Raw genomic sequence first — 18,636 nt, forward strand, 5'->3', positions numbered from 1 at the left:
ACCTTTCCAAAGACCCCCTGAAATTATACCAAGGAACACAACAGGGGGTCCATCATGGCCCCCTGATTGAGAATCACTGATCTAGGCCACCAGCATCATCAGCTACAGTGAAATGAGATATGGCCGACACTGACACACACTGTACCGGCGCTGTGAAGATAATCATTACAGTAGAGTATGAAACCATAAGAGTGTGAAAGGAAAAGAAAGAGAGAAAGAAGGAGAGAAAGAAGGAGGAGAGAAAGGAGAGAAAGAAGGAGAGAAAGGAGGAGAGAAAGGAGAGAAAGGAGAGAAAGAAGGAGAGAAAGGAGGAGAGAAAGGAGAGAAAGAAGGAGAGAAAGAAGAAGAGAAAGGAGGAGAGAAAGAAGAAGAGAAAGGAGGAGAGAAAGAAGAAGGAGAGAAAGAAGAAGAGAAAGGAGGAGAGAAAGAAGAAGAGAAAGGAGGAGAGAAAGAGAAAGGAGAGAAAGAAGGAGAGAAAGAAGGAGAGAAAGAAGGAGAGAAACGAGGAGGAGAGAAAGAAGGAGGAGAGAAAGAAGACATGACTCTCTCTGGAGACAAGGGACCAGACAGGGAGACGGGACGCCGCCGAAGGCTCACCTGCAGGCGCGGTCGGGGGAATTGAGGATTTCATAATAAAATACGGAGAAGTTGAGCGCCAGTCCCAGGCGGATGGGGTGCGTGGGGGGCAGCTCGATCATGGCGATGTCGCTGGCGGCCTTGTAGGCCACCAAACTGTTCTCCGCCGCCTCTTTCCTGTCGTTGCCCGTGGCGAACTCCGCCAGGTACCTGTGGTAGTCCCCCTTCCTGCACACAGAGGAGAAGCGCCATCAAATAAAAACACTCAGGGATGGAAATCAACACCTGCCACCGGCCAAGCGCAGGTAACATCAACACCTGCCACCGGCCAAACGCACGTAACATTAACACCTGCCACCGGCCAAACGCAGGTAAAATCAACACCTGCCACCGGCCAAACGCACGTAACATTAACACCTGCCACCGGCCAAGCGCAGGTAAAATCAACACCTGCCACCGGCCAAACGCACGTAAAATCAACACCTGCCACCGGCCAAACGCACGTAAAATCAACACCTGCCACCGGCCAAACGCAGGTAAAATCAACACCTGCCACCGGCCAAACGCACGTAACATTAACACCTGCCACCGGCCAAACGCAGGTAAAATCAACACCTGCCACCGGCCAAACGCACGTAAAATCAACACCTGCTACCGGCCAAACGCACGTAAAATCAACACCTGCTACCGGCCAAACGCAGGTAAAATCAACACCTGCCACCGGCCAAACGCACGTAACATTAACACCTGCCACCTGCCAAACGCAGGTAAAATCAACACCTGCCACCGGCCAAACGCACGTAACATTTCCAATTGGCGAATAGATTTCCGAAGGCTATCTGAAAAAATATATATATAGTTGGCCGGTAGATTTTTTTCATCTACAGTCCCCTTGGCAGGTGACTCACCGCGAACCAAAAAGTTCAATTTTCACCCCTGACAACACCGGCCTATTGCCGCACATGATCGTCACAAAGTTACCTCTTCCATCCATCAACAAACATGGCGTGAATTGGATTGAAACCTTTATTTATTCGGGGAAGACAATTGAAAGCTCTGTTTTCAATGCCGCCCTCATTACAATTAAAAAAAAACGACGACATACAAAATGGGAACATGATACGACAAAACAACAGAAAATCCAGTATGAAGTCATAAGATCCAGAATTAAAAACAAGACTACAAGAAACATGTACAGTCCACATGGACCACAGCTTCCATTATAACCTTTGACCTCTCTAGCGAGACAGGTTGGTCCAGCTTTAGAGAGTCCTGCAGTTGCACCTCTCGGGTGCACGAACACTAAAGGCTTTAATACTAAGACTTTCCTGCGTTGGTGTGACACCGAAGTACGTTCAGCCTTATATGAGATTGTGAACTAGTATGATGGTCCATGTCTCTAAAACCCAACAGTGAGGACGAGTACAATGGCAGCTTTCCAGACAGTGCTTTAAAAAATAAATAAAAGACAATGTTGTTCTCTTCGTGTGTCAAGGGACAGCCATCCAACTTTACTGTACAGAAAACGCTACATACAAAGATCCATAGCATGAATCGCTGTGGGGTGCGGCCTACTACTTTGAATATGGCGAAGATTTTCCCCATTGTACTGCTGGTAGCAAGGTACGCAGGACTGACTGCCACAATGCCGCACTGAGACAATGCTAATACTACTCATGTTACGTGCGCAGCCGGGAGATCTGCTGATGCATCGCTCGATAATTATAAGATGTTATGTCACTTTTGCAAATGGTACTTGTGCAGTCGGGGGGATTTGCTGATGCGTCGCTTAATAGTTTCTACGATGTATCACTTCTGCGGACGTACATTTTGTAGTAGAAAACCTTCGATTCTCCAGTGTTTGCAGCTGGAATGAGGTGCTTGTCCAGTACATCCAGAATGTCGTTACAGATTGATTTCAGCTCGGTCTCAACCTGCAGACAAAACACACACACACATCACCTGTTGTCAAACTATGAGCGCAGACATAACATCAACACTGAGTCTCAGGTGTCTTCGTCTTCATACGAGCCACGGCCTTCGTCTCTGCCAGCTCACCGTTTGCCGGTACTCTCGGATCATCTTTAGTTTGTCTTCGCCCCCCTTGCTCTCCTCCTTCTGTTCCAGGCTGCTGATTATCCTCCAGGACGCTCTCCTGGCGCCGATCACGTTCTTGTACGCCACGGACAGCAGGTTCCTCTCCTCCACCGTGAGCTCCACGTCCATGCCCGCCACGTCCTTCATGGACTCCACCATTTCTGTGTGAGAGAGAGGGGACAGGAGAGAGAGGGACAGAGAGAGAGGGACAGAGAGAGAGTGACAGAGAGAGAGAGAGAGAGGGACAGAGAGAGAGAGAGAGAGACAGAGGGACACAGAAAAAGAGAGAGAAAGAGAGACAGAGGAGAGAGAGAGAGAGAGAGAGAGAGAGGAGAGAGAGAGAAAAATGACTTGAGTTTGTGAAGCCAACAATAATTGACAACATCAGGCCCACCTGATCTAGGATCTGGCATTGTAAGGTTTCAGGACGGACTTAGGGGGAGAGGTTCTTTTGAACTTCACCAGACTTGTCGGCATACGGTAAATGAAAATCCTGTTTCCTGAGATATTATGTAGGCCAAAAAAGCCTTTGAACTGGGGCACTAGCTGTCTCCTGAGCTGTGTGAGTGAATGTGTCGAAGTGAAGAATGAACTTGCTGCGAGCAAGTCATCGGATAGGAAGGAAACCAGCGTTTAATTGAGGACACTTTCAGCCCTGGGTTAAAAACTACACATTTCCCACAATGCTAAGCATATGGAGAACATCTTTGACATGTTTAGTGAAGACTTAATTATGTGCCTGGGTACAAAAAAAGTCCCAAGTGTTTAGCCTTAATACCCACCCACCAACTGAGCACTAAGCTACTGGCCCGTTCTGCCACATTTGGAACGGCCCGAGCTTTTAGAGACCCGTCTCTAGATCCCAGTGAACACCACCAGTGGCGAAGAAGAAACACACCAGCAGTTATTTACAACTGCATGCCACTTTGACCTTTAACACAAGAGTCTGTTGCTAAGCAACCGAAAGGTTGGGTTCTGCAAGTTTATTGCGAGCGGACCAACCGTTTTTTAAACTGCCATTTGCTTTTGCCTTTTTGTTGCATTAAGTGATGACATGCTTCATGAACCTGTAATGGGTATACTGAATTTTGCTTAAGCCTCGGATACACTAGAAGACAAAGCAATCTTAACAGATTATGAAATGTGGGAGTATAACTACACTAGACTGGCTTCTGATGATTTTTGTATGACAACTGAAAAACTGGGTATCGCACATTTAACGACTGGACGAGTTTACGCTACACGATTGAGTCCAGAATCTGCTCAAAAATATCAAACATGTTTGATATGCTCCGACTCGGATCGGGAGAAGTCTGTTCTCATCATACGCTTGCCGATTTAAATCTGTACCCCTCATTAACTTAGATTTCTGTGCCAAATTGCCACTCCGACTACCCCCCCCCCCCCCAACTAGTGCAGACTGCTGCCGACTAGGACAGACTCGGCAGGATTGTGAACCGTGTATAAAATCGGGCATAATACCTTGCAGTGTATCCTCAGCTTTGGTTTTTCATTTCCCTAAATCCCAGTTCAGAGTGGAAGTAAGCTGTAGTAACTCTATACTTCCACAGGAAATGATTGATTTGTTCACGACACAGGCAACATCAGAGGCTACCTCACAAACTAAAGGGCCAGCTGAGCCACCACATCTGTAAGTGATTGAATCACAGACATTAGTGTGCTTAATATAGCACATATTCATTATGGGTATCAAGTGGTGCAGATCCAAATGATGGGCTTTCTGATTCCAGAATAATATCAAGGGTCATGAACCAAAATAGATGGATATTATTACAAAAACATCCTACAAATTTGTTCAAAATAAACCCAGAAGGAATTCCACACCTTACAAAGCGAAAAATATGACACTTATAAATAACACAGGTTTCAACGCAGCACCAACGGATCTGCTCCAGGTACACCTCACCATTTTAGATACTTATAACAAGATGAATCATGGATGTGCACACACACACACACACACACACACACACACACACACACACCTCGAACGGTTCCTGCCATCACCATCTCTCTCTCTCTTAATGGAGAGCCTGGGGAGCTCACTGGCAGAGCGCAGGACTTCAGACCTGCATTTATAACCAGTGGACATGGTGAGAGGGGGTGGAGCACCACTGATGAGCCAGCGATGAGATCAAGTGGGGTGACTGACTGGAGGTCTTGAGTAAAATACCAGAATATTACCCGAAATGACATCCAACACTGCGTCAACATGAGCCAAGCAGAATTCCGAGATTTGCTAGATTCGAAAGCCAAATCCACAAGCTATGTTGGCTAATTGAGGGTCTTAAGGCCGCCATAATAGTAAGCATCTAAAAGTATTGGAAATTATTTTCACTCCACATTCGAAATGTCATTTAAGTTTCTGTAAGGTTCCTGAGGGGGTTTGAGTTAGGCGTGGTTATGCTCTGACATTTATTAGGAAAATTGTGATTGATTCCACAAACCCATCATTATATAAATCCAGCTGCCCCACCCCGAAGCAACTGCAACAAAACCTCTCGCTGTGCTCCTGTTCAATCTGCCTGAGTCTGAGGCAACTTGTCTCTATAGCCATTTGCAATTAGCTAACTATATAGCACCCATTTCATCCATCCATCCATCCATCCATCCATCCATCCATCCATCCAGAATTGTGCTTTGCTAGCTACCTTCTGCATTTCTCTGGCGAGTTTAAACACTCGCGAGTTGCGTCCCGCGGGTATGGGAGTCGCTGAGAGAGAGAGACAGTTATCAGGATAGCCTGTTCTCGCCCTCTGCTGCTACTGCCCTGTCAACTGGGTCAAGTTGCCCCCCTCAGCACCAGGTGCTGGACACTGCGCTCCAGCGCAATTTCATAAATGGTCAGATTGATATCAGTTCTACTTCGTAAATGGCCAGATGTACAGTACAGCGTTTCCGCTGGTAAGGTTTTGCCGCGGCGCACCGCCACGGCAAGATCCTTGCCGCCACACCAAACATTTGATACAAAAAACAATAATACAAATTGGGCTATATATAAATAAAACTTTGTAAATATTTCTGCCTAAATGCGCTTTCAAAACCACTGTGGCGCCCACATTAGGACTATTTATTTTCAATAAAGAGCCTATGGGCCGCGCGCTCAGTGGGCGGCATGAGGTTACAACGAAAGATAGGTAGGCTATTGCTGCTCAAATATTACCATAGACGCTCAAATATTACCATAGTGTTAACCAGTGTTTGTATTGGGCTAAACACTGGTGCTGGCACCTAGGCCTACTCCTCAAAATGCCTAGCCTACTGTCTAAAATACATTTATGTTAGTAATCCAAGCGCCGTTATAGCTACAGTTAGACGTGCCGACAGCTCCTGCCCATCTCAAGCACGTTGGTAAAGCCTTTGGTTTTATAATTCCCTGATGACAACTAGGGGATCCTATAACCCAATATATAAATACAATTTTTCAGATGGGCATACGACGATTTTTGAAGAGGAAGAGAGAGGAGAATGATGAGACCAGTCAGGTAGGCTAGGTTATTGAAGAGGAAGAGAGAGGAGAATGATGAGACCAGTCAGGTAGGCTAGGTTATTGAAGAGGAAGAGAGAGGAGAATGATGAGACCAGTCAGGTAGGCTAGGTTATTGAAGAGGAAGAGAGAGGAGAATGATGAGACCAGTCAGGTAGGCTAGGTTATTGAAGAGGAAGAGAGAGGAGAATGATGAGACCAGTCAGGTGGGCTAGGTTATTGAAGAGGAAGAGAGAGGAGAATGATGAGACCAGTCAGGTAGGCTAGGTTATTGAAGAGGAAGAGAGAGGAGAATGATGAGACCAGTCAGGTAGGCTAGGTTATTGAAGAGGAAGAGAGAGGAGAATGATGAGACCAGTCAGGTGGGCTAGGTTATTGAAGAGGAAGAGAGAGGAGAATGATGAGACCAGTCAGGTAGGCTAGGTTATTGAAGAGGAAGAGAGAGGAGAATGATGAGACCAGTCAGGTAGGCTAGGTTATTGAAGAGGAAGAGAGAGGAGAATGATGAGACCAGTCAGGTAGGCTAGGTTATTGAAGAGGAAGGGAGAGGAGAATGATGAGACCAGTCAGGTAGGCTAGGTTATTGAAGAGGAAGAGAGAGGAGAATGATGAGACCAGTCAGGTAGGCTAGGTTATTGAAGAGGAAGAGAGAGGAGAATGATGAGACCAGTCAGGTAGGCTAGGTTATTGAAGAGGAAGAGAGAGGAGAATGATGAGACCAGTCAGGTAGGCTAGGTTATTGAAGAGGAAGAGAGAGGAGAATGATGAGACCAGTCAGGTAGGCTAGGTTATTGAAGAGGAAGAGAGAGGAGAATGATGAGACCAGTCAGGTAGGCTAGGTTATTGCCGGCTAGCCATGATTCACACCGGGGGATTCAGGAACAAGGCAAGCTACCTGTAGTAGGCTAACAGTTTTGCCCGCTTCCCAGGGACCAGTAAACTCTGTTCGGCCAAGAGGAATGCCTCATGCAGTTGTCTGATCGGACAAGTAAAAAATGAATATGATAAATTGGCCTTGTGTTGCTAACGTTACGTAACGTTATCTGAAAGTACAGTTTGAGCCGAAGCGGAGCTGCTCCATTTGAGCTACGCGCTGCTGTCTGTCTGTCTGTCTGTCTGTCCGTCAGTCAGCCCTTCAAGCGAGCGTTGTCAAGGAGACATACCCCACAAGCGCGAGTAGGTTCTGCAACTTTCGTGTGAGTCAGGCGCAGCGCTGCCTGATGGATTGTGCGACGGTCTTTATGGCTGGATGAACTAACACTAGCTTGCGTTAATGTTCCTCCAGCCACCTAAAAAGTGCCAATCAAAATAACAGAAAATAGTTATAATGTTAACCTACAATACATCTAAAATATGTCTATAAACCATATGATTTATGAAGTGCCTGTGTGGTTACTGTTTTATCCCGTGCAGTTACATGTAATTAATTACATTTTAAGCTCTAGGACTTTACCAGCCTTACGAGATAAGTTAGGCCATCTTTATAGGCCTACTTATAGGAAGGGGACAGGAACAAGGGAGGAAGAAGGGCGGTCTCCGATCCCCCGCTTTGGTTTGGAAATGGGACTCTTTTTCTCACACACCACCACACCAAGAGATCAGTTCCCCAGGAAACACTGCAGTACCAGTCAAAGGTTTGGACACGCCTTCTCATTCAATTGAAGGCGGAGCTGCCGATCTGGGAGGTGTCAATCAAAATGTGACCCGCCACGCCCAAGAGAAGGCTTTCACATTCAATAAAACACCAATAAATCAAAGCAAAGAAAATAAGAACATTTATAACACAGGAAGGGGTAGGGAACAAAGCACTACTGATATCAGGCCCATTTCCACACAGCTTCACAAGCAGACACTACAAAAAATGACCAGTCACTCATTTAACCAGTCCTCACGAATAAACGAGTGGCCCGGACCTCTGGACTGACCCGGGACATTTGATCATCTCAGCCCCGCCACGCTAGTCCACAGACCGGCAGTCAGCACAGAGTGTGCCGGCCATACATAGAGCACAGACAGAGTGTACCTACAGCAGCCAATGGCAGCCCTCCGTGGAGCAAGCTGAAGAAACTTGATGCTCCACTGTCAGTCCATCCGGGGAAGCACACTAGCCTCTGCTCTGCAGCAAACCTCACAACCAGTTCCACCATCGGGCTTGGCACGCTCAATGGCCCGGCTAGAACCTGAGCCTTTTTTTTTTTTTTTATGTAAGATGTATTCATACAAAGCTTACTGCAACCGTGACACACATTTGTGGAGGAGCCCTGGGTGATGAATGATCTAACTGGTGCTAGCTAAAATGATTCCTCTGATCAGAACACAAATCAAGGGAATAACTTAACGCTTGGTGGTGAGAACGCGGGTGTTAAGACAAAAACACAACACTCGCTGCAACGCCGCCCGCCCTGATCCAATCAAGTGTGTAAGAGAGGAGTTATATTCCGTCTCTGGGGAGAGCAGAGAACAGGCTGACAGAGGCAGGTCGAGGGGGCCGGGTGGGGTTACCGCCATTACCGCACCACAGTGGAATTCGTTCAGGTCTGTCGGGTGCGCAGGATCGAGCACTCCCGCTGAGGATGGTACACAACAGCGCTTCCTCAAAGAGGAGATGTGGAGAAAGAGTGCGTGTGTGTGTGTGTGTTGGGGGGGGGGGGGGGGGGGTAAAAGGTAAAAAAAGAGAGCACACCCTCTGAAGCACCCTGCCTGATCCATGTGCGCACTCCATGCCAGCCTCATCACAGAGAGGGTTATGTAAGAGACCGACGGAGCGGTGCCTCTCGTCTCACTCTGTCCCTCAGCCCCCCCCCACCCCTCCTTCACGTCAGGGGGCTGCGCAGACGCACACTGCCCGCCCCTCCCTCTCATCTGGCCCGACCCCAGCTGCACTCTCCGCCCTGCGCATTCCTCTCTGCCAAACGGGATGGGGAACCAGGAGGAGGAGTGTCTTGTTCCTGAGCTGGCCTGTAGGGGGGGATCATCTTAGCACCTAGCACCCCCTCGGAGGGGGGGGGGGGGGGGGATTGTCCCCCTTCAGGGGGCCTACGAGGGGGGTATGGTCTCTTTGAACACAGTGGCTCGAACTGGTAGGGAGGGATGGTGTCCCATTTCAGTGCAGGGAGACCAGGGAAGGGCCTGCCCAGTGTGGCTGCTAGGCCTTCATGGGGTCTCTGAATCCAAATCACTAACACAATAATTTAACAACTACCAGTCTCATCTAGGAGAGGGCTTTAGGTTCACTGTGACAAACAAAAAAATCAGACAGTGTGGTATTGTTATAGTCACGGCGGATGTCAAACAATTGATGAGGTGGTAGGATTACATGCAAACGACACTAAGCAAGGAAGCCACAACAGTCTATACAAAGAATACTTCTTCCAGAAATACCTCTAACCTCGTTGATGGCAGCAAAACTTGCAGGGGCACGTTCCTACCTGCACGCCCAACGGAAGGTCACTGTCACACCTGAGATGTGAGACCATGCGAAGCTGAGCTTCTACCGTGATAGTCGGTGTTGATAAATGACTTGGAAGACAATATATACAGCAACATTATCTACTTGTTTCAACACTTGCCATGGGTTTCTCACAGCTCAAGATAGCTTAGATTTTCGCCAGCCCACTTTAAATGAATGAACTGATCGAGAACGGGGAGGGGTTTATGTATGTACTCATGATTTACCAGCCACAATCACAGCACAGACAGATAGCTAGATGGCAAACACAGCATAGGAAAGGGAATTTGACCCTAAAAAGACTAGCTAGGTATTTCTGCTTTACTTCACTGCTCTATGGCTGGAAGACTGTATGCTTGCTAGTTAGTGTGCACTGCTTGCTAGTTAGTGTGCACTGCTTGCTAGTTAGTGTGCACTGCTTGCTAGTTAGTGTGCACTGCTTGCTAGTTAGTGTGCACTGTGTAGCAACATGTTAGATGTCTTATCAACTAAGCAGTATATCGACCAAGCCAACTAATGATAGGGTTGCTTGAAAGGACTCAATTTAACCAGTCAACCTTAGGAAGCTAGTACATGCTAAAACCCTCGTACCAGCTAGCTAGACACCACACCCACCCAACCCTGAACATTACATCATCGTTAGCTAGCCTAGTATGCATGCTAACTTGGTTAACAAGTGCTAGTTTTCATGATTCACTGAAAGGGAACGAGTCAGCTACATGCTACTAGCAAGTCTAATGCTACAAACAACCACTAGGTTAGGTGAATGTACCAAATGTAACCAACATTAGTGGGTAATGTACCAACACTCACGTTATGGCTAGCTAAGTTTCATAGGGAATGCCACAGATAGCCTTGCTAGCTTGGAAACCCAACAATGGGTTGGATTTTGGCCAACTAGTCAGCTAGTATGCTAAAAATACTCTCAGGCTAACTGGGTTGTAGTTAGCTAGCTAGCTCAGGCTAACTGGGTTGTAGTTAGCTAGCTAGCTCAGGCTAACTGGGTTGTAGTTAGCTAGCTAGCTCAGGCTAACTGGGTTGTAGTTAGCTAGCTAGCTCAGGCTAACTGGGTTGTAGTTAGCTAGCTAGCTCAGGCTAACTGGGTTGTAGTTAGCTAGCTAGCTCAGTCTAACTGGGTTGTAGTTAGCTAGCTAGCTCAGGCTAACTGGGTTGTAGTTAGCTAGCTGGCTCAGTCGAACTGGGTTGTAGTTAGCTAGCTAGCTCAGGCTAACTGGGTTGTAGTTAGCTAGCTAGCTCAGGCTAACTGGGTTGTAGTTAGCTAGCTAGCTCAGGCTAACTGGGTTGTAGTTAGCTAGCTAGCTCAGTCTAAACTGGGTTGTAGTTAGCTAGCTAGCTCAGTCGAACTGGGTTGTAGTTAGCTAGCTAGCTCAGTCGAACTGGGTTGTAGTTAGCTAGCTAGCTCAGGCTAACTGGGTTGTAGTTAGCTAGCTAGCTCAGGCTAACTGGGTTGTAGTTAGCTAGCTAGCTCAGTCTAAACTGGGTTGTAGTTAGCTAGCTAGCTCAGGCTAACTGGGTTGTAGTTAGCTAGCTAGCTCAGGCTAACTGGGTTGTAGTTAGCTAGCTAGCTCAGGCTAACTGGGTTGTAGTTAGCTAGCTAGCTCTGTCGAACTGGGTTGTAGTTAGCTAGCTAGCTCAGGCTAACTGGGTTGTAGTTAGCTATCTAGCTCAGGCTAACTGGGTTGTAGTTAGCTATCTAGCTCAGGCTAACTGGGTTGTAGTTAGCTAGCTAGCTCAGGCTAACTGGGTTGTAGTTAGCTATCTAGCTCAGTCGAACTGGGTTGTAGTTAGCTAGCTAGCTCAGGCTAACTGGGTTGTAGTTAGCTAGCTAGCTCAGGCTAACTGGGTTGTAGTTAGCTAGCTAGCTCAGGCTAACTGGGTTGTAGTTAGCTAGCTAGCTCTGTCGAACTGGGTTGTAGTTAGCTAGCTAGCTCAGGCTAACTGGGTTGTAGTTAGCTATCTAGCTCAGGCTAACTGGGTTGTAGTTAGCTATCTAGCTCAGTCTAACTGGGTTGTAGTTAGCTAGCTAGCTCAGGCTAACTGGGTTGTAGTTAGCTAGCTAGCTCAGGCTAACTGGGTTGTAGTTAGCTAGCTAGCTCAGGCTAACTGGGTTGTAGTTAGCTAGCTAGCTCAGGCGAACTGGGTTGTAGTTAGCATGCTAGCTCAGGCTAACTGGGTTGTAGTTAGCTAGCTAGCTCAAGCTAACTAGGCACCATGTGTGTGTCTACTTGACAGCCCTATGCTCACTTTATCCAACTGATCTAGGGTCAGCTAGCCCAGGTAACGTTAAGGTAGCCCTGGTAACCCGTTGGTATTAATCTAGCTAGCCTAGCTACAAAGCTAACGTCAACTATTAAGCATACTTGTAAGCATACTAGACAGTTTACCTAATGTTTAGGTAGGGTAACGTTAGTTAGGTGGTTCACAGTAACATCATTGGTGGCAACTAATAGTATTAGTGAATCCTAACCCACTTCAGGAGGCAGAACCACATGCTAGCTTACTCAACGTGGCTAAGCTAATGCTAGCTAGCTAAGCTACGTGACGTTAGCAGACAGGAACATCAAGCTAAACCGTCAATAAACACCTTGCTTTTCTTATTTATTGCGAAAAAATGTCCCCTTTCAATAAGACACCCTTTCATTTTTAGGTAGTTTGCATCAGCCAGTTGTTGAAGGAAGAAGAAACCCCCCCTCTTCCTCCGCCATTTTGTCTCTCTGCTACGATCTCACACGCAAAAACGAATCCATCTTCCAAACCCACCTCCTCCTCGGAGAGGCTAGACGAGGGAGAGGAACATGGAGGTCTTACCGTCGTATCTCTCGGCTTGCTCGGCCAGCTTGGCCTGGTAGACTGAGTGCTCTCGGTCTGCCATGGTGCTCAGTCCGGTCGAGGGTGGAGGGAGAGAGGCTGTGATCGTGGGAGAGAGGCTGTGATCGTGGGTGGGTGGGTCGGTGGATCCGTGGTGGAGGCAACGGGAGAGTCCCCAGTGTGGCTACCCGGCAGAGCTGCTGGGGTAAAGATGGCGCTTGGTTGCTCCATCCGGGACATCCACCCAATCCACGCCAACTACCCCCCCCCTTCTCCCTTTCCCATCAAACACACTTTACTTTCCCCACTTTAGCTCAATCAGTAAGACCAGTTTAATGCATGTGGCTGAAATGTGCTATATAAATAAACTTGCCTTGCCTTGCCTTAGCTAAATCAGTAAGCCCAGTTAATGCATATGGACACCATAAAAAGAGTTGAGATTTATCAAGATCAAAGTATTCTACTATTGTCAAGTCATGTAGGCAGCAAATATGTCAGCAGAACCAGCCTTCCCCATCAAACACACTTTCCCCCACTTTAGCTCAATCAGTAAACCCAGTTAATGCATATGGACACCATAGAAAGAGTTGAGAAGTGTCAAGATCAAAGTATTCTACCATTGTCAAGTCCTACCCCCCCCCCTTTCCCATCAAACACACTTTCCCCCACTTTATCTAAATCAGTAAGCCCAGTTAATGCATATGGACACCATAAAAAGAGGGGTGAGAAGTATCAAGATCAAAGTATTCTACCACTGTCAAGTCATGTAGCCCCCCCCCTTTCCTATCAAACACACTTTCCCCCACTTTAGCTTTTGTTTTAAATGTCTATAATGTCTTGCTTTTTGTTTTAATGCTTTTAATGTCTCATGTAAAGCACCTTGAATTGCCCTGTGGCTGAAATGTGCTATATAAATAAACTTGCCTGGCTTTGCCTTGCCTTAGCTAAAACAGTAAGCCCAGTTAATGCATATGGACACCATAAAAAAGAGAGTTGAGAAGTATCAAGATGAAAGTATTCTACTATTGTCAAGTCATGTAGGCAGCAAATATGTCAGCAGAACCAGCCTTTCCCATCAAACACACTTTCCCCACTTTAGCTAACACAGTAAGCCCAGTTAATGCATATGGACACCATAAAAAAGAGGGTTGAGATTTATCAAGATCAAAGTATTCTACCATTGTCAAGTCGTCTAGGCAGCAAATGTGTCAGCAGAACCAGAGAGAAACCCAAAGTAGGCTATGCAAGGCACTCTGTCCACTCCTGCATTCCTGGCCTGACCTGGAGAATAATCTAGCTAGAATTTATCTAGATGTTCCTACCTTGTCTCTGGAGACTCACCACATGTAATTCATAGCATACAGATATGTGGGGATATATTATCGAAATAAGGGTTGAACATTATGCAGGATTGATGGTGCATTTGAAATTCCCTGCAATGGAGCACAACCTAAAACAAGGTAGGCTACACATTTGACCTGCCTGGTACCTACAGCATCAATACACCTGCGGGTCGGTTCCGGATGTCTTCAGGTGACAAGGAGGCAGTTTGAATAAACGTCTCTGGTCTGACACACCTGATGAAGCGAGTAAACTAGATGGATTTGCTAATAGCTTTTTATTTACTAAGTATATTAACACATTACATGCTACAGAAAATAAAAGGTAATTTGAACTTCAAATAATATACTGTTATAGCACAATGGCACATCTTAAAATCAACATAATTCATTTCTCTAGTTTCACCTGCTCCTTTCCTCTTCATGAGAAAAGGGATGGCACAATAGAATCATGATTAGGGTACACAATGGAAATACATGGTAATGACTAAATCTGCTATGAACAGTGTCGAGTCATTCTTTTCAAAAAATCTATTTAAGGCTCTCATGAGCAATGAGGGACTAAGGTGCATAACAGGGGATTCAAAGTTGAGGATTGTTTTTGAAGGACACCCCATTAATCCTGATTAAATGTTGAAATAATAAGTATGTTGGTCTTGATGGCTCCACACCAGGCATGACGACCCTCTGTGAGTCTAAGAAAAAAACACAAGGCCGAGAGGGACCACGCAACGAACACAGACCGTGAAACAGCACGAAACAGAGAACATTAGCATGGTTAAGAAAAACCTGTAAAACTAATGTTCCAACTCCATCGAATATGGTTCTACGAAACCGATGCCTCAGTGCTTTCATTGTGGACATTGACAGTGTTTAAAAACAGACCGACTGGAAGCACAACGGCCATTTTTCTTTCGAGAGGTCAACCTACAGAGAGCTGAAGAGACGGGGATGCAGAGGAAGTCCACTACATCATTCCCAAGCATGATAATGTTCTCAAAATAACTGAACTGTGTAATCTGAGAACTTTGCAGTTCTGCAGTTTCATGAGCCACATTTTCTCAGTTTGCTATTCATGCACATGTGCAAGGTTTTCTGTTATAGCAAATTACAGATTGCATAATATTAAATTCATAAATCACAATTATTTTTTTTAAAGGGCAAGGTCAAACAGTGACAACGCTGCCTGTAATTCACAAGCTAGTCCAATTATTCGGCTCCCCATGTCAATTCACCCAAAACAGAACCTAGCATCTCTGACTACTAGATAAACACCACTCCTGAATCTTTACCCAATTCACTTTACTAACCTTTGAATTTGCCTACTCCACCTTTCTTGAAGATTTCACCGGAGTGTAACAAGATGACAATTCTGTCTAATATCAGGCTATCACTTCACTGATCTTAAGAGTTCAAGAGGAAGAAGTCCTTGCGAGTTACACAAGATGCTCTGGACCTTGTTTTCAATGGAGCAATATTACAGTGACTTTGTAGACAGAGGACATGGGAATATTACATTATTAGTCTCAAGTGTTACAAATTGCTGCAGCTTCACAAACATGACTTGAAATGAATAGGGGCTTAAGAAATTGTCAGGAAATTGTGGAAGTAGTGATTCCAAAACCATATGAGCACAAAATAATACCACAGTATAAAGCATAGGGATGGATCTTTTAAAAACCATCCAGATAAAATTGTTCATGTTTGAAACAAAAACAAACCACCATTTTCATAAAATACTGAAGAACCAAGCCTTGGGATCTTCAGGTCAGTTAATTTCCTATTCAAAAAATCATCATACAAAAATACATGATGAGGTAGAGAGCACAAATCAACAAGCCACCCCCCCCCCGAATGACAACGATTGGCTTCGGCACTTCCATGTGCCTAGAAGCTTGGTCCACGCTGGCCGAGCCGTCATTCACTCGCTGTCCACCCGCGGTCCTGTGGAGCCACGCTGTCAGCGCCCGTCTGTGCGTGTCACAGCCAGTCCCCGGGCTTGACATGCACAGAGGGGAGCCAATCAGACGGACACAGAGTAACGCCAGGGAGGTAAGCAGACTTAAAGATGGCGATCAGGGCTTTAGATTAAAAAGTAGCCCACGGACTTCTACTGGGGGGACATACAATTACGTACGTGTCTGTACATGTCATGTGCATCCGTTTCTACCTATAACGTGAGGGAGAAAGGGGAGAGAACTAGAGACTAAGGTAGTGAGGGTCTGAATGGTAACGGTGATGTTCGGGATCTTAGTGTTAGAAAAGGAATTCTGACAGGTTTCCAGCTTAAAGGCCTTACATTAAAACGATGCCCTCACTTGGCTGCAGGTGAAGCTAGTGTCTTTGGCATGGGGTACAGGGCAGGGAACCAGGTCAGAATGAGACGATACGAGATGAGACGGACACAGGGCACTGTGGGGAGAGACGACAGACAGGCAGACAGACAGACGGACGGACGGGGGTGTGGGGAGGGGAGACAGGCAGACAGCAGGGTGGGGGGAGAGACAGACAGACAGCCAGGGTGGGGGGAGAGACAGACAGACAGACACCAGGGTGGGGGGAGAGACAGACAGACAGCCAGGGTGGGGGGAGAGACAGACAGACAGACACCAGGGTGGGGGGAGACAGACAGACAGACAGACAGACAGACACCAGGGTGGGGGGAGAGACAGACAGACAGCCAGGGTGGGGGGAGAGAGAGAGAGACAGACAGACAGACAGACAGCCAGGGTGGGGGGAGACAGACAGACAGGCAGGGTGGGGGGAGAGACAGACAGACAGTCAGGGTGGGGGGAGAGACAGACAGACAGACACCAGGGTGGGGGGAGACAGACAGACAGACAGACAGACACCAGGGTGGGGGGAGACAGACAGACAGACGGACGGGGGTGTGGGGAGGGGAGACAGCAGGCATGTGTGTTATTATAGTCTGACCTCTGTTTAAAAGAACAAGCTCTGGGGACAACCTGACAACAGTGCAGCAGAAAGCCCAGAGCTGCTGTACGGCCAGTCCTCCGCGAAGACCTGGGACATAGCGTCCACAGATGACCTGCCTTCTCCAGAGAGGGACATAGCGTCCACAGATGACCTGCCTTCTCCAGAGAGGGACACACCGTCCACAGATGACCTGCCTCCTCCAGAGAGGGACACACCGTCCACAGATGACCTGCCTCCTCCAGAGAGGGACATAGCGTCCACAGATGACCTGCCTTCTCCAGAGAGGGACATACCGTCCACATTTGACCTGCCTCCTCCAGAGAGGGACATAGCGTCCACAGATGACCTGCCTTCTCCAGAGAGGGACATAGCGTCCACAGATGACCTGCCTTCTCCAGAGAGGGACACACCGTCCAGATGACCTGCCTCCTCCAGAGAGGGACATAGCGTCCACAGATGACCTGCCTTCTCCAGAGAGGGACATACCGTCCACATTTGACCTGCCTCCTCCAGAGAGGGACATAGCGTCCACAGATGACCTGCCTTCTCCAGAGAGGGACACACCGTCCAGATGACCTGCCTCCTCCAGAGAGGGACACACCGTCCACAGATGACCTGCCTCCTCCAGAGAGGGACATAGCGTCCACAGATGACCTGCCTTCTCCAGAGAGGGACACACCGTCCAGATGACCTGCCTCCTCCAGAGAGGGACACACCGTCCACAGATGACCTGCCTCCTCCAGAGAGGGACATACCGTCCACAGATGACCTGCCTTCTCCAGAGAGGGACATACCGTCCACAGATGACCTGCCTTCTCCAGAGAGGGACATAGCGTCCACAGATGACCTGCCTTCTCCAGAGAGGGACATAGCGTCCACAGATGACCTGCCTCCTCCAGAGAGGGACATAGCGTCCACAGATGACCTGCCTCCTCCAGAGAGGGACATACCGTCCACAGATGACCTGCCTCCTCCAGAGAGGGACACACCGTCCACAGATGACCTGCCTTCTCCAGAGAGGGACATAGCGTCCACAGATGACCTGCCTCCTCCAGAGGGGGACATACCGTCCACAGATGACCTGCCTTCTCCAGAGAGGGACACACCGTCCACAGATGACCTGCCTTCTCCAGAGAGGGACATAGCGTCCACAGATGACCTGCCTCCTCCAGAGAGGGACATAGCGTCCACAGAACTCCCCGGCCAGGGTCGGCCCTCTGGCCAGGGATGGCACAAGTAGTAGTGTTTTCAGAGACTCGCATACAATGCAAACCAAGACTCATGTCACACAAAAGGCAAAGAAAATCAAACTAAGAAAAAGAAGGAAAAAAAAAAAAAAACACTAACATAATATTTAGCATGTAATGGTATATATATAATATATATTTATATTTGTCATAATTCTATCATAGTATTTTCCATTTCATTTCGGTAAAAAACAGGCCAGGGTTTGTTTGTAGTGTAGGTTGTAGTAGCGGAGAGGGTCTGGGGTTGAGGATGGAGCCCAAGTCTGAGATTCTGTCTTTTACTCGCAGGGTCCTCGGCTCTCCACCAGAGGGCGCTCTTCTTGTCCAGCTCCAAGGTTCAGTTGATCACTACCAAAACGGGTGACCCATGAGTCTGCGAGAGAGGGCATACACAAGTGTGTGTGTGTGTGTGTGTGTGTGTGTGTGTGTGTGTGTGTATGTATGTGCGCACACACAAAGGGGACTTCATGGGTAACAGGGGCGACGGGGCGTAAACTCTGTAGTGTATGTGTTTCAGGACTTCACTGGGGGTACTGGGGGTGTTATTGTAAACTATATATGGTGTGTGTGTGTGTGTGTGTGTGTGTGAGGACTTCATCAAAATCAGGGAAACATTAACTCTCACGACTTGAAGTTTATGAGACTACATCAGAG

At 47.4% G+C, this 18,636-nt stretch overlaps 1 protein-coding gene across 1 annotated transcript in view; it reads right to left on the bottom strand.

Moving 5' to 3' along the window:
• The window catches only part of LOC311312644 (14-3-3 protein epsilon-like), a 17,601-nt gene extending 4,948 nt beyond the window's left edge, over positions 1–12,653 (bottom strand). Inside the window, exons 1-4 of the mRNA XM_084442607.1 lie at positions 12,459–12,653; positions 2,635–2,834; positions 2,404–2,510; positions 598–804 (exon numbers count right to left, since the gene is read on the bottom strand). Of these exons, the coding sequence (XP_084298733.1) occupies positions 598–804; positions 2,404–2,510; positions 2,635–2,834; positions 12,459–12,522 (578 nt within the window). The 5' untranslated portion in view covers positions 12,523–12,653. The remainder of the gene's footprint in view (positions 1–597; positions 805–2,403; positions 2,511–2,634; positions 2,835–12,458) is intronic.
• Positions 12,654–18,636: the final 5,983 nt, after the last annotated feature.

The sequence above is a fragment of the Borostomias antarcticus genome, assembly GCF_949987555.1.
Source record: "Borostomias antarcticus genome assembly, chromosome: 1".
NCBI lineage: Eukaryota > Metazoa > Chordata > Actinopteri > Stomiiformes > Stomiidae > Borostomias > Borostomias antarcticus.